Source organism: Hyperolius riggenbachi, chromosome 9, assembly GCF_040937935.1.
Source record: "Hyperolius riggenbachi isolate aHypRig1 chromosome 9, aHypRig1.pri, whole genome shotgun sequence".
NCBI lineage: Eukaryota > Metazoa > Chordata > Amphibia > Anura > Hyperoliidae > Hyperolius > Hyperolius riggenbachi.
The window spans coordinates 137,038,756-137,056,211 of NC_090654.1; the positions used below are offsets into that span (position 1 = coordinate 137,038,756).

The window sequence follows — 17,456 nt, forward strand, 5'->3', positions numbered from 1 at the left end:
AGTCAGGACACAGGAGGCAGCACCATGCTATATGCTCCTGCCTTCTCCCCACGGCGCCTACCCTCCTCATTCCATGCAGGCATGTATGGGGCCACCATAGCTGGAGAGGAGGGGGCACAGGTTGTGGGGGGAGGGGCCACAGTCTCTGAGGCCATGGATTTGCTTTATGTTAGCCAATACATTCTATCATCTTGATTCAAATCTTCCTGCTTTAACAGACCACAGCCTGACTTTCCTTTGCTTCTCACTGATAAAAATCCTTTTTTTGGCTTTGCATAACTTCAGTCCTGACTTTAGGAGTCTGTTTCAAACTTTTTCTTGCCATGCACTTTATACCATTCTTAGTTTGAATGCTTGAATGTCACTTAGTTGATGCCAGCTTACATACAGTTCTTGAGTGACATTCAAATGACTTTATGGTCATCCCACTCAGTGCTGCTTTGTTTTTTCCCTCTGCCAGGTTGTAGCTTTGTCTTCCACAGTGCTTGTTGCTTGACTTTGTTGCTGTGTGCTGCTGTCCCTGACATTGTAGGGATAGAAGCAGCCTGATGTTCACTGTATCCTTGTGCTAGGATTATGTCTTTTGTGTCTTATAAAAAATAGGCCTAGCTAAAAAAACATCACTATACTCCACACTGCATACTTACCATAAACCCAGTACTAATGCCGAAACACAGTCATGTTTGTGTGTGTGTGTGTGTGTGTGTGCGTGTGTGTGTCTGTGTGTATGTGTGTGTGTGTACATAATTTAAAATGTTATATTAAGTGTTTACTTTTCTAATAACACTTGCTTTATATTTTACTTGCTTTATTAAACTCATCTTTTTGTCTTGTTATAGCCCCAGTATTGGAGAAGAGTCTTCTACGCAAAAGGCAGAATGAAAACACAAAGAAGCCAGCGAAGTGGGACTACAAATTGCAGAGTGCAAAAAAGAGCGAACAGCTAGCACACTCTCCATGCAGTTACTTGAATGTAAAAAGTGCCTCATTTTCAAATAGGCCTAGTCCTGTAACCAAAGAGTTTCAGAAAGTAAGCTCTGTTCTTCAATCTCAAAGTCTAAAACATACCAAAGCATCCATTCAAAAAACAGCTACACCAATGCCCTTATTAGACAGCCATTTCGAGAAGTGTCATCAACCTAAAAGCATTCTCAAGAAGAGTAAAGTGGAAACCACCAGTTATTCATATGCTCAAGATTCAGCAAAAGCTTCCACTCCTGATACTACAAGTTTAAAAACGAAAGCCCAACCTTTAGACATTGACAATGGAAATTATTCAGACTTAAACAAAACTGATACCGCGAGTTATATTGATAATAGTTCTCTGTTGTCATTGCCAAATGAAGAAGAAATAACTGAGCAGATAATGGATATTTTGGCGTCTTCCTTGAAAATTGTAAAAGATCATCACATAGTCTCTGATGTTATAATGGAAGATCAGGGTGGTACTCTAAAAGTTGATATCAAAGTCGAAGACTTTCTGTCTGCTAACAAACCCCAAGAAGAAAATGGTAATCTAGACATTCAACAAACAGACTTTCAAAGTCCAAGGCTAGGCTTTGATGGTATATACACAGAGCACATGATTGAAAAAAAAGAGGTTGATGCAGAATGTGTGAGTTCCCAGAGAATATTTTTTGAAAAAGAATCTGCAGTGCAACCAACAGAGTATCAAAATATAGAATTAACAATTACTGATAACACTGAAGGCCTGGAAGTAGTTCCAGAACATTATACGACAGATATAATTGAGGAGGCACGTAACACTTTATCAGTAAATAAAGAAAAAGATCACACAGAGGCCCCTGATGTTATATTTGAAGATCAGGAGATTTTACATAACGTTAAACCCACATTTGAAGACTTACAGTCTGATGACAAATCTCAAGATGGAACGGATAATATAGATTTTCACCTAACAAACTTTGACAGTCCAAATCAAGGCAATATAATAGAAGACACAGAACATATTGCTGACAAAGAGGAAGTAGTTACTCAGAATGTCAGTTGCCAGATAGTATTTTTTGAAAAACAAGGAGAAGTGCAACTTTCAGAATCCCAGAATACAGAAATAGAAATTAATACAGAGGTGTCTGATGCTTCAGAAAACTATAATACAGATACTAAGGCTCCGACATCAACCACATCTGCAATACATGAACAAAAAGAACATCCCATAATCTCTGTGATGTTAGAGTATCAGGAGTATTCCCCACAAGCTCACCTCAAACTCAAAGATTTTCAGTGTAATGACAAACCTCAAGGAGAAAATTATAATCTAGACATTCATGAAAGAGACATTGACAGTCCAAGGCAAAGCTTTGAAAACATAGGCACAGACCACATTTTTACAGAAGCTGTTACAGAAATTGTAAGTCACCAGAGCGTACATGTTGACAAAGAAGAAGTAGTGCAATTTCTGGAACACCAGGATACAGACATAGCAATAAAGATGGACACTAAAGACCAGAGAGAGGAGTCTGAAATTCCAGAACATTATATTATGGATTCTAAGGCAGAGTCACTGATCATATCATCAATACATGAGCAAAAAGACTATCCCCTTATGTCTAACTTAATAGTAGTAGATCAGGAATGTTCTCTGAAAGTTGATATCAAATATAAAGACATAGAGTCTGATCAGAAACTTCAAGATGAAAAGGAAAATCTTAGCAATCCATACACAGATTTGGACAATCAGCCTCAAGGCTCTGAAAATGCAGACACAGAACACATGACTCAAGAAGAAGAAGAAACTGAAACAGACACTATGAGTTTTAAGAATGTTTTTGAAAAACAAGAAGTAGTGCAACCTCTTGAGATCCTCAATATGAAGACAACAATTAAGGAATATGTGGATGATCAGAGAGAGGTAGTTGACATTTCAGAACATTATGCAGCAGATATAAAGGATGAGCCACTGATTATATCACCACCAGTAACAGAAGAAAAAGAGCATCCAATACCATCTAATATTATATTAGAAGATCAGGAGGACTCTTCAAAACTTGATATCAAATGTGACGACTTACAGTCTGAAGACAAAAATCATGAAGAAACTGGTAATCTAGATCACCAACAAACAGACTTTTACAATCCAAGTCAAGATTTGGATAGTGTAGATATAGAGCACATTATTGAAAAAGATGTTGTTACAGAATGTGACAGTTGCCAGGAAGAAATCTTTGAAAAACAAGAAGGGCAGTCTCTTAAGATCCAAAATGTGGAGACAGCAATTAAGCAATATATGGATGACCAGGTAGAGGTACGTGACATTTCAGAACATTATGCAGCTGATATAAAGGATGAGCCACTGATCATATCACCAATATCAGAAGAAATAGAACATCCCATAGTATCTGATATTTTATTAGAAGATTACGAGGACTCTCCAAAAGTTAATTTAACATTTGAAGACTTACAGCCTGAAGACAAACGTCATGAAAGATACAGTAGTCTAGACCTTCAACAAACAGACTTTTACAGCGCAAGTCATGATTTAAACAGTTCTGAACTCATTACTGAAAAAGATATTGTTACAGAACTTGAGTGTTGTCAGGAAGTGGTTTTTGAAAAACAAGAGGTAGTGCAGTCTCTTGAGATCCAAAATGTGGCGACAGCAATTAAGGAATATATGGATGACCAGGGAGAGGTACTTGACATTTCAGAACATTACACGGCAGATATAAAGGATAAGCCACTGATCATATCACCAATAACAGAAGAAAAAGAGCATCACATCACATCTGATTTTATATTAGAAGATCAGGAGTACTCTCCAAAAATTGATATCATATTTGAAGACTTGCAGCCTGAAGACAAACTTCATGAAGAAGATGGTAGTCTAGACCTTCAACAAACAGACTTTTACAGCCCAAGTCATAATGCTGAAAAGAAGGTTGTTACAGAATTGGAAAGTTGCCATGAAGTAGTTTTTGAAAAACAAGAAGTAGTGCAGTCTCTTGAGATCCAAAATGTGAAGACAGCAATAAAGGAATATATTGAAGACCAGAAAGAGGTACTTGACATTTCAGAACATTATGCAGCATACATAAGTAATGAGTCACTGATCACATCACAAATAACAGAAGAAAAAGAGCATCCAATAGTATCTGATATTATATCAAAAGATCAGGAGGACTTTCCAACAGTTGATACCAAACGTGAAGAGTTACAGTCTGAAGACAAGCATCATGAAGGAATTGGTAGTCTGGACCTTCAACAAACAGACTTTTACAGCCCAAGTCATGATTTCGACAGTTCTGAACTCACTACTGAAAAAGATATTGTTACAGAACTTGAGGGTTCTGAAGAAGTGGTTTTTGAAAAACAAGAAGTTGTGCAGTCTCACGAGATTCAAAATGTGGAGACAGCAATTAAGGAATATGTGGACGACCAGGGAGAGGTACTTGACATTTCAGAACATTATGCAGCAGATATAAAGGATGAGCCACTGATCATACCACCAATATCAGAAGAAATAGAACATCCCATAGTATCTGATATTATATTAGAAGATCAGGAGGACTCTCCAAAATTTAATATAAAATGTGAAGACTTAACGCCTGAAGACACACTTCATGAAAGAAACAGTAGTCTAGACCTTCAGCAAACAGACTTTTACAGCCCAAGTCATGATTTGAACAGTTCTGAACTCATTACTGAAAAAGATATTGTTACAGAACTTGAGTGTTGTGAGGAAATAGTTTTTGAAAAACAAGAAGTAATGCAGTCTCTTGAGATCCAAAATGTGGCGACAGCAATTAAGGAATATATGGATGACCAGGGAGAGGTGCTTGACATTTCAGAACATTACACGGCAGATATAAAGGATGAGCCACTGATCATATCACCAATAACAGAAGAAACGGAGCATCACATCATATCTGATATTATATTAAAAGATGAGGAGCACTCTCCAAAAATTGATATCACATTTGAAGACTTGCAGCCTCAAGACAAACTTCATGAAGGAGATGGTAGTCTAGACCTTCAACAAACAAACTTTTACAGCCCAAGTAATAATGCTGAAAAGGACGCCGTTACAGAATTGGAAAGTTGCCATGAAGTAGTTTTTGAAAAACAAGTGCAATCTCTAGAGACCCAAAACGTGGAAATAGCGATGAAGGCATATATAGAAGACCAGGTAGAGGTACGTGACATTTCAGAACATTATGCAGCAGATATAAAGGATGAGCCACTGATCATATCACCAATAACAGAAGAAAAAGAACATCCTATAGTATCTGATATTATATTAGAAGATCAAGATGACTATTCAAAAGTTGATATCACATTTGAAGACTTACAGCCTAAAGACAAACTTCATGAAAGGAATGGTAGTCTAGACCTTCAACAAACAGACTTTTGCAGTCCAAGACAAGATGCTGAAAAAGATGTTACAGAATTTGAAAGTTGCCATGAAGTCGTTTTTGAAAACCAAGAAGTAGTGCAGTTTCTTGAGATCCAAAATGCAGAGACAGCAATTAAGGAACATATAGAAGACCAGATAAAGGTACAGGGCATTTTAGAACATTATGTAGCAGATGCAAATAAAAAGCCACTGATCACATCACCACTGACAGAAGAAAAAGAGCATACCATAGTATCTGATATTATAAAAGATGATGATCAGGTGGACTCTCCAAAAGTTGATATCAAATGTGAAGACTTACAGTCTGAGGACAAACATCATCCAGAGAATGGTAATGCAGACCTTCAACAATCAGACTTTTACAATCTAAGTCATGATTTGGACAGTGCAGATATAGAGCACATTACTGAAAAAGATGTTGTCACAGAGTTTGAGAGTTGCCAGGAAGTATTTTTTGAAAAACAAGAAGTAGTGCAATCTCTTGAGATCCAAAATGTGGAGACAGCAATTAAGGAATATATAGAAGACCAGAGAGAGGTACTTGACATTTCAGAACATTATGTAGCAGAAGAAGAAGAAATAGTGATTGAAGAGTTTCAAGAAATAAATCTTCTCAAAGAAAGCCCAAACCAACTGTTTTACAGTGAAGAAAATATCAGTGACAAAAGCAAAGAGAATCAGAAATCTGTTGAGCTAAATGATGTCAGTGATGATAATATGCGTGATAGTCCTCAGATCATTGATACATGCAAAGAACAGGAAATGAATAGTTTTCACATTAATGAAGAAGAGCCAAAAGATATTGATTTTTCTGTTGGTGAACAACATGTTGAGGGCGTAAAAGAACTACAAATGGAAAGCCATATTTTAGAAGATCAAGTAACATCTGCTCCAGAGATTCAAGGGTTGAAATATGAAACACACAATAGTGAATGTACTGAGAATACATTTGAAAGTCAGCAATCACAGGTTGACGTTAAATTAAAACTTGAAGGGTCTGAAAGTCCTGTTCAAGACAGTGAAGGTGGTATCCCATATGAAGATCAGTCAAAACAAGAAGGCAGCATACTTACTCCTCTCAAAGAAGAATTTCACAGCTTGGAAGAAGAAAGGGGAAGTGTAGTAAGTGGTGTAGAGGAAATTTGTGTAATATATAGTAAAGGAGAATATGTCAGCCAGTTATTGGACACATTTCAGGAAAATAGCCAGGTATCTGAAACATTCGAAGAACCAACCTATGTAGAACTGGAGAAAATTACAATGACTTATATAGAACAAGAGAATGATGTTTTAGCTGAACAGCAAAAAAATCAAATAATTTGTTTCACAGAAGAAAGTCCTGAACAATCCGCTCTTAATGATAAAGAAGTTAATGATCATTTGGAAGATGTAGACCTAGAGAAAGCTGGATTTCATGAAAATGTGGAGGACAGTAAACAAAAAAGTGAAAAGGAACTGGAATGTTTGGATTTAAGTGCTATAGAGCAAGAGAGCAACAAGATACATGATAGTGATGAAAGCCTTCAGAATGATGCTTGTAAAATAAAAATCATCCATTTGGATGTAGAAAATATAAGTTTGCTAAGTGGTGCCGATCACAGCTCTAAGGACATAGATGAAAGTCAAGAGCAGTTATGGGACATTATACAGGATAGTAAAATTGTATCTGAAGAAGTGTCACTAGACGATTTACAGGCCTTCCAAACACAAAAACAAGACAATGAATTAACTGAAAATGAACAAACAAACATAAAGTTCAGCCTTTACCAAGATAGTGCACCGCCAGAAAATAAAAATACAATTTTTTCTGTAAAAGATGCGGAAGCACAGCTACATTTACAAGCTGATAGTGCTGAAAATGACATTAAAATCCTTTCAGTTGTAGAGGAGCATATTGTACAACCGTTCTGTGAACTGAAAGAGGATTCTGGACAAGAATTAACTAAAGCAGAAGAGTCACGTCCAGTTGAACTGAAGAGTCCTGGGACACCTGTTCCTGAACAAGATGGGTTTATTTTCAAAGTATCTGAGTGCAGCCCAAATGTGGAGTGTGGTGTCCTTGAACAACCAGTTGAAAACGACACAGATTTTAATGTTGAACAAGAGATTCTAGAAGAACAGATAGATACAGCTCAAGATAACCTGTCAAACGAGCATGAGGTAGAAGCCAAATTTACAGGAAATGATAAAACAAAGTCGGGGCAAGTCAATCAAGAGGTAGATGATTCAATAGCTTGCATATCAGTAAACAAAAAAGAAGATGCAGAAGAAAATGTTATGGAAGAAATACAAGAAGAAATAAGTCTAGATCACTATGGAACTGTTCCCAAAACAGCAGCACAGGACACGTTTGAAGAGTATGACGTGCACAGTGAAGATTCCAGAAATCTTAAAGCTATCCCAGAGCTACAGCTTGATCAAGAGACAAAATCCGTCCAAGAGATAGAGCAAATAGAAAGTTCCGTACTGCAGGATACCTCTGAGGCAAAGGAAGATAATAAAGATGACTTGCCCATGATAGCATCACAAAAACATGTAGGTCAAGAACTAACAATCACATCAGAAGCATTCATTGATCAGAGTGAAAATACAGATCTGGGAAATCAGATGATCAACCCTGAAACAGTCAGTCAGGAATCCAAACTTCCTGAAGCTGATCAACAAAAAGAAACTAGTTATGATCATCCCTCTGATATAGAGTCCAAAACTACCTTCCAGGAGAAAATGGAGGAAAAAACTTTTGATGAGGGAGGAGCAGCAATTAGTGAAGACATCTGTGACACAGTTCCATCAATCGCAGAATATGTTACTTCTGAGAAGACTAAAGAGATCACACATTTACTTGCAAATGTATCTACCATTACTGAAGAGGGAGGATTCACAAAGACAAAACAAGAACATGAAAGACAAGCACTTACAATCACATCAGAAACATGTACTAATGGGAATGAAAACACAGAAGTGGATGATCAGTTAAACAACACTGAACCAGATGGTCAGGAACCTAAGCTTTCTGAGGTTGATCAACAACTAGAAACTGGCCATGAACTTCCCTCTTTTGCACAGGCCAAAACTACCTCCCAGGAGGAAAAGGAAGAAGAAAATCTTGACAAGGAAAGATCAAAAATCGATGAAGACACCTGTGACAAAGCTTTGCCAACAGCAGACTATGTCACTTCTGAGAAGACTGAAGAGATCACCCAATTACTTGAAGGGGAATGCAGTGTTACTGAAGAGGAAAAATCCTCAGAGACAGGACAAGAATACGAAAGCAAAGTACTAACAATCCCATTAGGAGCATGCCTTAGTGGGAGCGAAAATACAGAAACTAATGATCAGTTAAACAACACTGAATCAGACAGTCAGGAACAGGAACATAAGGTTCCTGATGTTGACCAAGACACAAGTGATGGATGTCCCTCTGATATACAGTTCATAAATGCCTTCCAGGAACAAAGTGATGATCAGTTAAACAACATTGAACCAGGCAGCCAGGAATCTAAGCTTAATGAAGTTGACCTGGGACCAGAACCTGATCATGAAACCCCCCTTGTATGCAAAAGTACAGAAGAATATATTAGTATAAGTACAGAAGAGCAAACATGTCAAGACCATAAGGTAATGGTTTGCCAATCGGCAGGACATTCGGCAGGACATGACAGCAATGAAAACAATGTAGAAGGCATAACAGATTTTAGGGACCAAATGACTTTCCATTTTGATAATGCAGAAGAATATTCTGGTAAAGGTATAGAGGAAGAAATAAGTCAATGCAACTTTGAAACTGTGACCCAAACATTGCAGCAAGAAGGCAGTATAGACTTCAGGAATCTTGAAGTTGACCAAGAGCTACAACTTGACCATGACATTTTGGCTAGTACAGATAACAAAATTATATTTCAACAAAAAATTGAAGAACATTTTGAGAAAGGGAGAGAGGAGGAAATGATTGAAGAAATGTATGAAGAGAAGAGTTTTAAGTTAAGCAGTGGAGAACAAGAAAGTAAAGATTCCCTTACACAACAACAAACTCAGATAATTTGTAATACAGAAGAAATTACTGAAGAGTTCATTTTTAATGATAAAGTGGTTATTGATCAGCTGAACTATGTACAGCCATCATGTTTTAAAAATGTGGAAGACAGTGAACAAAGTAGTCAAAAGGAACAGGAATGTTTGGATTTAAGTGCTACGAAACAAGAAGACAAACACATAGAAGGTAAAGATGGTGGAAGCTCAGAAGAGTGTGCTTGTAAAGTAACAATCATTCAGCCAGATGTAGAAAAAGATGAGCAAGATCATAATTCTGAACAGCAAAGCTTAGAAGAATTTTCTAGCAACAATCTAACAGAAGATGTAAATAAAGAAAATATTGAAAATGTTTCTAAAACAGAAAAGCAGTCTACTTTTGAGGAGAATGAAGATGAAGACAAGAATTACATGGATTTTAAAGATGATAAATTACCAGAAATTGATGATGGAACTCTATGCAGAGTAGATGACAAAATTGCCATTCAGCAGGAAAGTGAGCAACATTTTAACATAAACAGACCAGCGATGGAACAAGACACTTCCGAGAAGAATGAAGATGTTAAAAAAACTATTCAGAAAGAATCTATAGCTGAATCTACAGTGACAAGCAGAGATACTGAAAACACTGAAAATATTGATCAGATAAACAGTTTTAAATCAGTTAGTGACGATTCAAGAAATCATGAAGTTGGACATCAACCAGAACTTTATTATGAGGGTTCCTCTGATATTGAACCTATTTTTCAACAAGAAAGTGCTGAGGTATATCACCAGAAGGATGCTGCAGAAGAAATATCTCAAGACCATTATCAAATGGTTTCCAAAACAGGACAGGAAAACTCCAAGGTAAATAAGGAGCACACAGAAGGTTGCATAAATCTTGAACCTGTCCAAGAGACAGAGCTTTGTGAAGAGCATGTATTTGATGCAAAGCCTATGTGTGCCATTGAGCATGAAAGTACGGAAGGATATTTTTTGGAAGGTTCAGATAAAGAAACAGTTCACGAAAATGAGAAGGACATCAAAGATTCCTGGGACTCTCAAGCTGACAAAGAGCAAGCATTTGTCCAAGAGTCACTCTCTTATACAGAATCCTATTATATCTTTCAAGAGGAAAGTAAAGAAGCTGCAGAGCAAGAAATAAGACAAAAGGCTGATGAAGTTCTTCCCAAAATAGCAGAACCTGAAACCTCTGAGAGAACTGAGGAGGAGAACCAGTCAATCAAAGCTGAATGCTGCACATTTACAGAATTCAGAACCATAGTAGTGAATGAAGAATATAAAGTTCCGGTACCTGAAATAAAATATGAAGGTCTCATTAGTGAATGTGATCAGACAGATGATAGCACTCAGCCAAGTGACTTTGAACCAGTCAGCCAGGACTCTACATACTCTGTAATCCTGCAAGAGGCAGAAATGGTCACTGGGCTTCACAGAAATACAGAAGGCAAGGAAAGCTTCCATCTTGAAAGTGAACATGAAACATTTGGTCAGTCAAGCGATTTAACAGAGTTTTACCAAGAGAAGCATGAAGCCATTTCCAGGACAGAGGTTCCCAGCACATTTGATGAGAAAATGGAGAATCAGCAAACTGGACCTGATTTTGGGCAAGATAAATTCATAACAAGCACTCAACAAGAAAATGAGAGTTTACTAAACAAGATAGAAGAAAGTGTTAAAGGAAGTGATTATACACAGTGTTGCAAAGAAGAATCTGTTGATCCTAAAGCTTGTCTTATGTTGAACACTAAAGTAGAATTGACTTGTAGTACTGTGGATGTCAATAAACAGGAAAAAGAAATTGATGCTGATCATATTAGTTACACTGAAGCTAATTATACCTCTCATCTGGAAAGCAAAAGTACATTATTAGATCAATGGCATGGAGAAAAAGAAACAAGTGAGGAAAATGTTGAGGTAGCTTCCACCACCAGAACATTTGGGGATGTTAAGGAAGTAGTGGCACTCCAAGGAGAAACAGAGGGTAACCAGGTAATGGAATTTTCATTGAACTTTATACAAACCAATATTAAATTTACAAGTGAAAATGATGTCGAGCTGCAAGCTGAAGTACAAGAAAATAAGATGGGTGAGTTATCCACAAACATTGTAGAAGCAAGTGGAGATGAAGCTGTTAGTGAGAAACAATCTAAAAATGTTTGTCTGCAAAATTACAGCATTGAGAAAGACAGTATCAACATGGGGGAGTTATTTTTAAAAGTCAGAGGCATTACAGAAAGCAACCAAACAATGGAGGAAGAAAACATCATCAATGAACCTGTGTACCCGGGCCCAAAATATATTATAGAACTTAATAACCGACTTCAAGAGATCCAATTTCTGGAGTCAGGCTCAACCAAGCAAGCAGAGGAAGATACTCTTTCTGTTGAGTGTGAAAATGGCTTTAGTGAACATAACATAGAACAGAAACTGTTAGCTGAGAGCACTGCTGATCAGGAGGGTACCTCAGAGAAGCAGAGAGACACTGAAAAAGTACCAGTATTTAGCAGTTTAGAAGATGAATACTCTAAATCTGATGAATCCTTGGATTCACAAGATATCTCAATTTATTCTCAAAAGAGTGAAGATTTCGAAATTAGTAAAGATTACCAGTGCGAGCAAACCCTTCCAGACTCAACTCCACTGCCAAATCTTGATGATGAATTTGAGGAGTTTGGAAATGATACAGAAATAGCTTCAGAACAGGGTCAGAATGTCACAGAGCCACTTTTTGAAAATAAAAAAGGAGACATGTTAAAGGACAGTTTGGAATCACAATCGTTACAAATAGTCACTGAGGCAATTTTATCATCACAAATAATTGCAGAAGCAATTTTAAGCAAAAGCAATGAAGCTGAACTAGAGTATGGACATAATACTAAAGATGGTAAGCAGGTATCCGAAGATTTTGCTTTTGGGACATTGGATGAACTCAGAGTTGATGATCAAAATCAATCAGATGCAGAAGGCAGCAAACTGGAATATGTCAGTAGAGAATGTGAAGACTTTGTGAACGTAGAAGAAAATATCTTAAGTTGCTTACAGGCGAGTGATGAATTAGAATCAAGCACAAATTTCCAATTACCGGAATCACTGTCTACCGCAACAACTTTATGTCAACTTGTTGAGAAGTCTGAAATATCCACAGAAAAACAAATAAATGTACAATCAGAACAAGTACAAACTGATGGGATTGAGGAACTGCATTTTGACAATACTGATGAAAGCAATTTCACTATATACATGCCTGAAGACCAGATTAACTTACATTCAGAACAACCAAAGACAGTTGATATTGAGGAATTAAAAGAGGTCAGCTGTGAAGAAAGTGGCTTCTTGACAGATGAAGCTACAAAGGACAATGAATATTTATCTGAAACAAAAGAATTATTTCTTACAGCAGAACACTCTGAATTAACAATTCCTCTAACTAGTGACACTATTGAGGAGGAAAACAGGGATGGGGATCCAAAACATATTGTGCATGATTCAATGGAAAAAGAAAATGTTTTAAATGTGAATCAATTTGACAAAGCCTCAGAAGAATATGTTCCAGAGATACCAAAAGAAATAATTACAGACAGCAATGAAACAGAAGATGTTAAAATATTTACTAAAGGTGAAAGCATTGATGGAAATGAAGAACTTATAACTGGGTCATCTGTGAAGCCCAGTTTTGATTTCCTTCATGATTATAAAGGTGATGAAAAAATAGAAATGCAAAATACAGAAATACTGAAAGATGCTCAGAAAAATGTAGAAGTGACTGAAAAAACATTAGGAGAAAGTGTTATCTTAGAGACAGATGAGTTCACATCATCAGCTGAAACCTCTCCTAATGTGACAGCCATCAGCCATGGTCTTGAGCTAGAGGACAGCAGAGATAGAACTACCAAGGAAAGTTTTTCCGATGTTAGCATAATAGAGAGTTTTGAAGGATTTTTAAAGACTGATTCAGAAAGAGAGGTAATGAAAGAGCCACCTGAAGGTGAAGCATTAAGTCAATACACTACATTTCCTGAACACACAGAATTCCACACTTCAGATGAAGAAAAAGACACCACAGGTGACACCAGTGACTCTTCTTTTGATTCCAACAGTGGCAATGAGAGAGAAATAACTAATGAACTGCACTGTACACAAACAGAATGTCATATGCAATCTGAGACAGTGAATGGACTGCACGAGCACACCATTGTGCAGGCCACACTTGATTTAGAAGACCTTATGTTCAATGGACATTTTACCGACAAACAAAGCAAAATTGTTATTTCTGAAAGGAAGACAATTGTAAAAGTTGAAGAGGATATCATAACTACACATACTAAGGATATTATTGAAGAACCCATACTTAAATTTGCAACATCTGAAGGAAAAAATGAAGGTCTCTTCCAATCACTGCTGGAACATTCTGAGATTAAGGAAGGTAGTCGATTTGCTGAATGCTCTGAATTTCACGTCACTGAAGTGGACTCTGTTGCTGAAGAAAGTAGTTATAACAAGAAAATCTTGAAGACATATGTTACAGATACTGACTTTAGTGGCCAATCAGAAGTAAAGTCCTCTTTGGTGGAAGAAGATCTTATAGCTGACACAAAGCAAATTGCTGAAACACATCAAGAAATTCCAAGTATAGCATTTAAGCAAGAAAAAGAAGATTCATGGTCATCTGATGAGTAATTGGATTATAATTCTCTTTGTTTCAAAACAGAAACTTTATTTATTTTGTAGACATGGGAACCTGATATGTTTTTGCCCATTCTTGGCGAATGTGAAAAAAGCCCAAATAAAATTGAATGTTTTGACATTCTTCTGAGATTTGTGCTGGCAGAAATATGTGGACAGTGAACACCAAGGAGGGCTAGGTAGTTTTGAAGAATCCGTATTGACAAAATGGTTGAAACCCAAGATGCCATCAACCGAATTTGTTTGACCATTACAAGCTGAGGAGATAATGACACTTAAAATAGGATTTGGGGCATGCGATTTTGTTGTGTTTATATTTTTGTTTATTCTTTTGTGTGGGTCCAAAACACATTCTTCACAGAATGTTCAAATATACACCAGCATATGCAGTTCACCTTGAGATACATCTCCTTTTTCGTAGCCTGCCAATAATTTACTGAGTCACTGCTTTTTCATTTTTATTCAAGCTGTTTAATTTAGTGTCTTACTGTACATTATGCATTGTCTCTTTTATGTAAGTGCAGTCACTGGCATACATTTGCTTATCAGTTTAATATTATGCTTCAGATTTAAATTCAGCTCACTCACATTATATTCATATTAGCATGTCTTGAGTATATTAAGTTACAGGAAAGGACACTGTGATCTATCCACAGTAACTGCTAATATTTCATTTTATTGTGCAAACCTTTTAAGTTTACCAGTGGATATAACAGTTCTGTATTGATATTGTACTATTCATCATGACTTACTACCATCAGTGCCTAGGTGGAAAAGTTGTTTCTCTAATAGTTATAGTGGGCTCCTCGATTCTAGTGAAAGGAGGTGTTAAGTGAAAATATCCAGCTGTAAGCTGAAAATTAGTTGTTATGGACAACCCACTTTCCTTCCAAATTCTTTGGCTAACAAAGCCCAATGTTTTAGAAATGTTACTGTCAATAGAGAGGAAACAGTTTTCATAAAATGGTTACAAAGAATGTAATGTCCAATGACTTTTACAGAATGGGTGGGTTTTGCTTTTATTAATACGGTTGCAGTCAGCAAATTCTCTGCTTTTGTTGTGCCTTCTCTACATGCTGCCCTATTATATTTTTAAATTACAATAGCATATTAAAGGAAATATCAATATGTTTAGCATCTGCAACAATTATATACAGCTACTTTAGAGGTCTGTACTGCATACTAAGCACTCAAATAAACAACTGATTTGAAGGCAGGCATAAGAAGTTATGAGCTACTGCTATTCTAAATGAAGTGAATACTGGGAGTTTTATTTTATCAAAGAGGTCTTATGTAAAAAAAAAATGAGTTGTCTCTCATTGCAGCCAGTCAGATGTCAACGTTAAAAGGCTGGCCATAGTTGGAATAAGAAAAGCTTTATTCTGATTGGTTCCTATGGGTTAGGGACAGTGTTCCCCAATTCTGTCCTCAAGGCCCACCAACAGTGCATGTTTTGTGAAAATCCACAGAGGTAGTTAATCAGCTCTGCTGAGACACGAATTACCTCACCTGTGCATTTTTGTGGTTTTCTGCAAAACACGTACTGTTGATGGGCCTTGAGGATAGGATTGGGGAACTCTGGGTTACAGCACTTGCTGCTTTACTCATTATGTTAATGCTACACAGGCCAAAATTCAGCTTGTGCTTTTTAGGGTCTTTCTGTCCAATCAGCTCAGTGTAACTTTTTTGCATATTAAGCACAAGGACCCATATGCAATTAACTTTTCCTCCTAAGTTTTCTCCCAGGAGATAATGTTTCATCTTCTGTTTAAAATAACTTTTCAGTACTCTGCAATTGAAAAAGTACCAAAAGTAGGTGAAAGAGTACTATCAAAATTATTCGGAGTATTTTCTAGCTTGCTGGTGGCTTAAAAGACATTTTATTGATAAGATGTGAAAATATCACATAGGAGAAAAGTGAATTGCATATGGCCCAAGGAGTTCTCAGATGATGACATAGAGCGCTTGCCAAGCTCTTGCTTTTGGCACTCGAATGTACAAGCTGTCACTGTGCCATTATGTTAAAATGCAAAGTGTATACAGCATACTCTGTGTGCAAACGCATAGAAATATGCCAAATGTCTGCGGGTATAGTGTTAGCATTTTAGCTGGATATTAAATATTGTTTGAATTTTACATTTCTAGGCAGCCATTTTGTTTGCTGAGACACTAGTTTTGTTTCTAGGTCCTAGCCACCTGAAAATTCCAGTCAACTATTTTGTTAGTTTTGCATAGACTGTTGTCTGTGTTCCAACTGGTAAGATTTTTCTGTGCTTTCTGTTCCTGTGACCTCTACGGAACTTCAGAGCCTTTGCCCTGGATGTCCCTGTTGACTGGTGGTGAAGGATAGCAATAAAAATATATAAAAATATTACGCATATTGTCATTCTTAGAATAATGTCACTTTTACAATTGTATATATATATATATATATATATATATATATATATATATATATATACCACACTTCCTGCCAGGGTTAGTTCATAAGGCCTAACTGATAACTGTGATGTAAAGCTCACAAAATGGCTGCCACTCATCTGACTGGATTTATTTGAAGCTCGCTAGCAATTGTAAACATTTTTATGCTGTGGATAGCATTTTTGTATTCCTTTTACAATATTTTTCAAAAACGTACATAGCTAATGATGTGCCCAGTGGTGTCTGTGAGAAGCTTGCAGATTCTACGCCCACTAAATACATGAATGTGTGCTATCCAGATAGCTTTTATATGTCTCTTGAACATTCAATACACAGAGACAATAAATGAATCATGTAACTATGTGCCTTCATATAATGACTTAATAAATCAGTCAAAATGTTATGTTTGTTGTGTTGTGAAGCATTTGTTTTTATTGATCTTCAGTTTTTTTTGCTACCATGTAATACTCCTAGAACTGCCAGTAAACAGGCAGATAAAGATAAAAATGTAGGATCTTTATAGAGTGTTTGCATATTGATACTTATGTGTGTATAAAATATGTTCAGATGGAGACCTGATCAGTTATGCACTATACTTTCATTATTCATCTTATGCCATTGTAAGATAGTGGCATATCACCTCCAGAAAGTACAGTTAGATCTGTTGCTCTGTGCTTACACTTATAGTACCATAACAATGGTGTGTGCTGATTCCATTTCCTCACGTTTCTAAGGCTACTTTTACAGCGACACTCCATTGCAACACAATGGAGGGGAAAAGTTGCATTGTACGTTATACGTGGGGTGCAAGGTATGCAGTGAATCATACGGTACAAAGTACGCTTTTCTGCAGCTGTTAATGCACACATTGGCCCATGTGCAATTAACTTTTTCACTTGAGTTATCTTTTAGGAGATAATCTTCATATTCTCTGTAAAATAAC

General features: G+C 36.7%; 1 protein-coding gene across 1 annotated transcript in view; it reads left to right on the plus strand.

Annotated features, from left to right (window-relative positions):
* LOC137532729 (uncharacterized) overlaps positions 1–16,916 on the plus strand; it is an 82,115-nt gene extending 65,199 nt beyond the window's left edge. Inside the window, exon 4 of the mRNA XM_068253569.1 lies at positions 840–16,916. Within this exon, the coding sequence (XP_068109670.1) occupies positions 840–14,086 (13,247 nt within the window). The 3' untranslated portion in view covers positions 14,087–16,916. The remainder of the gene's footprint in view (positions 1–839) is intronic.
* Positions 16,917–17,456: the final 540 nt, after the last annotated feature.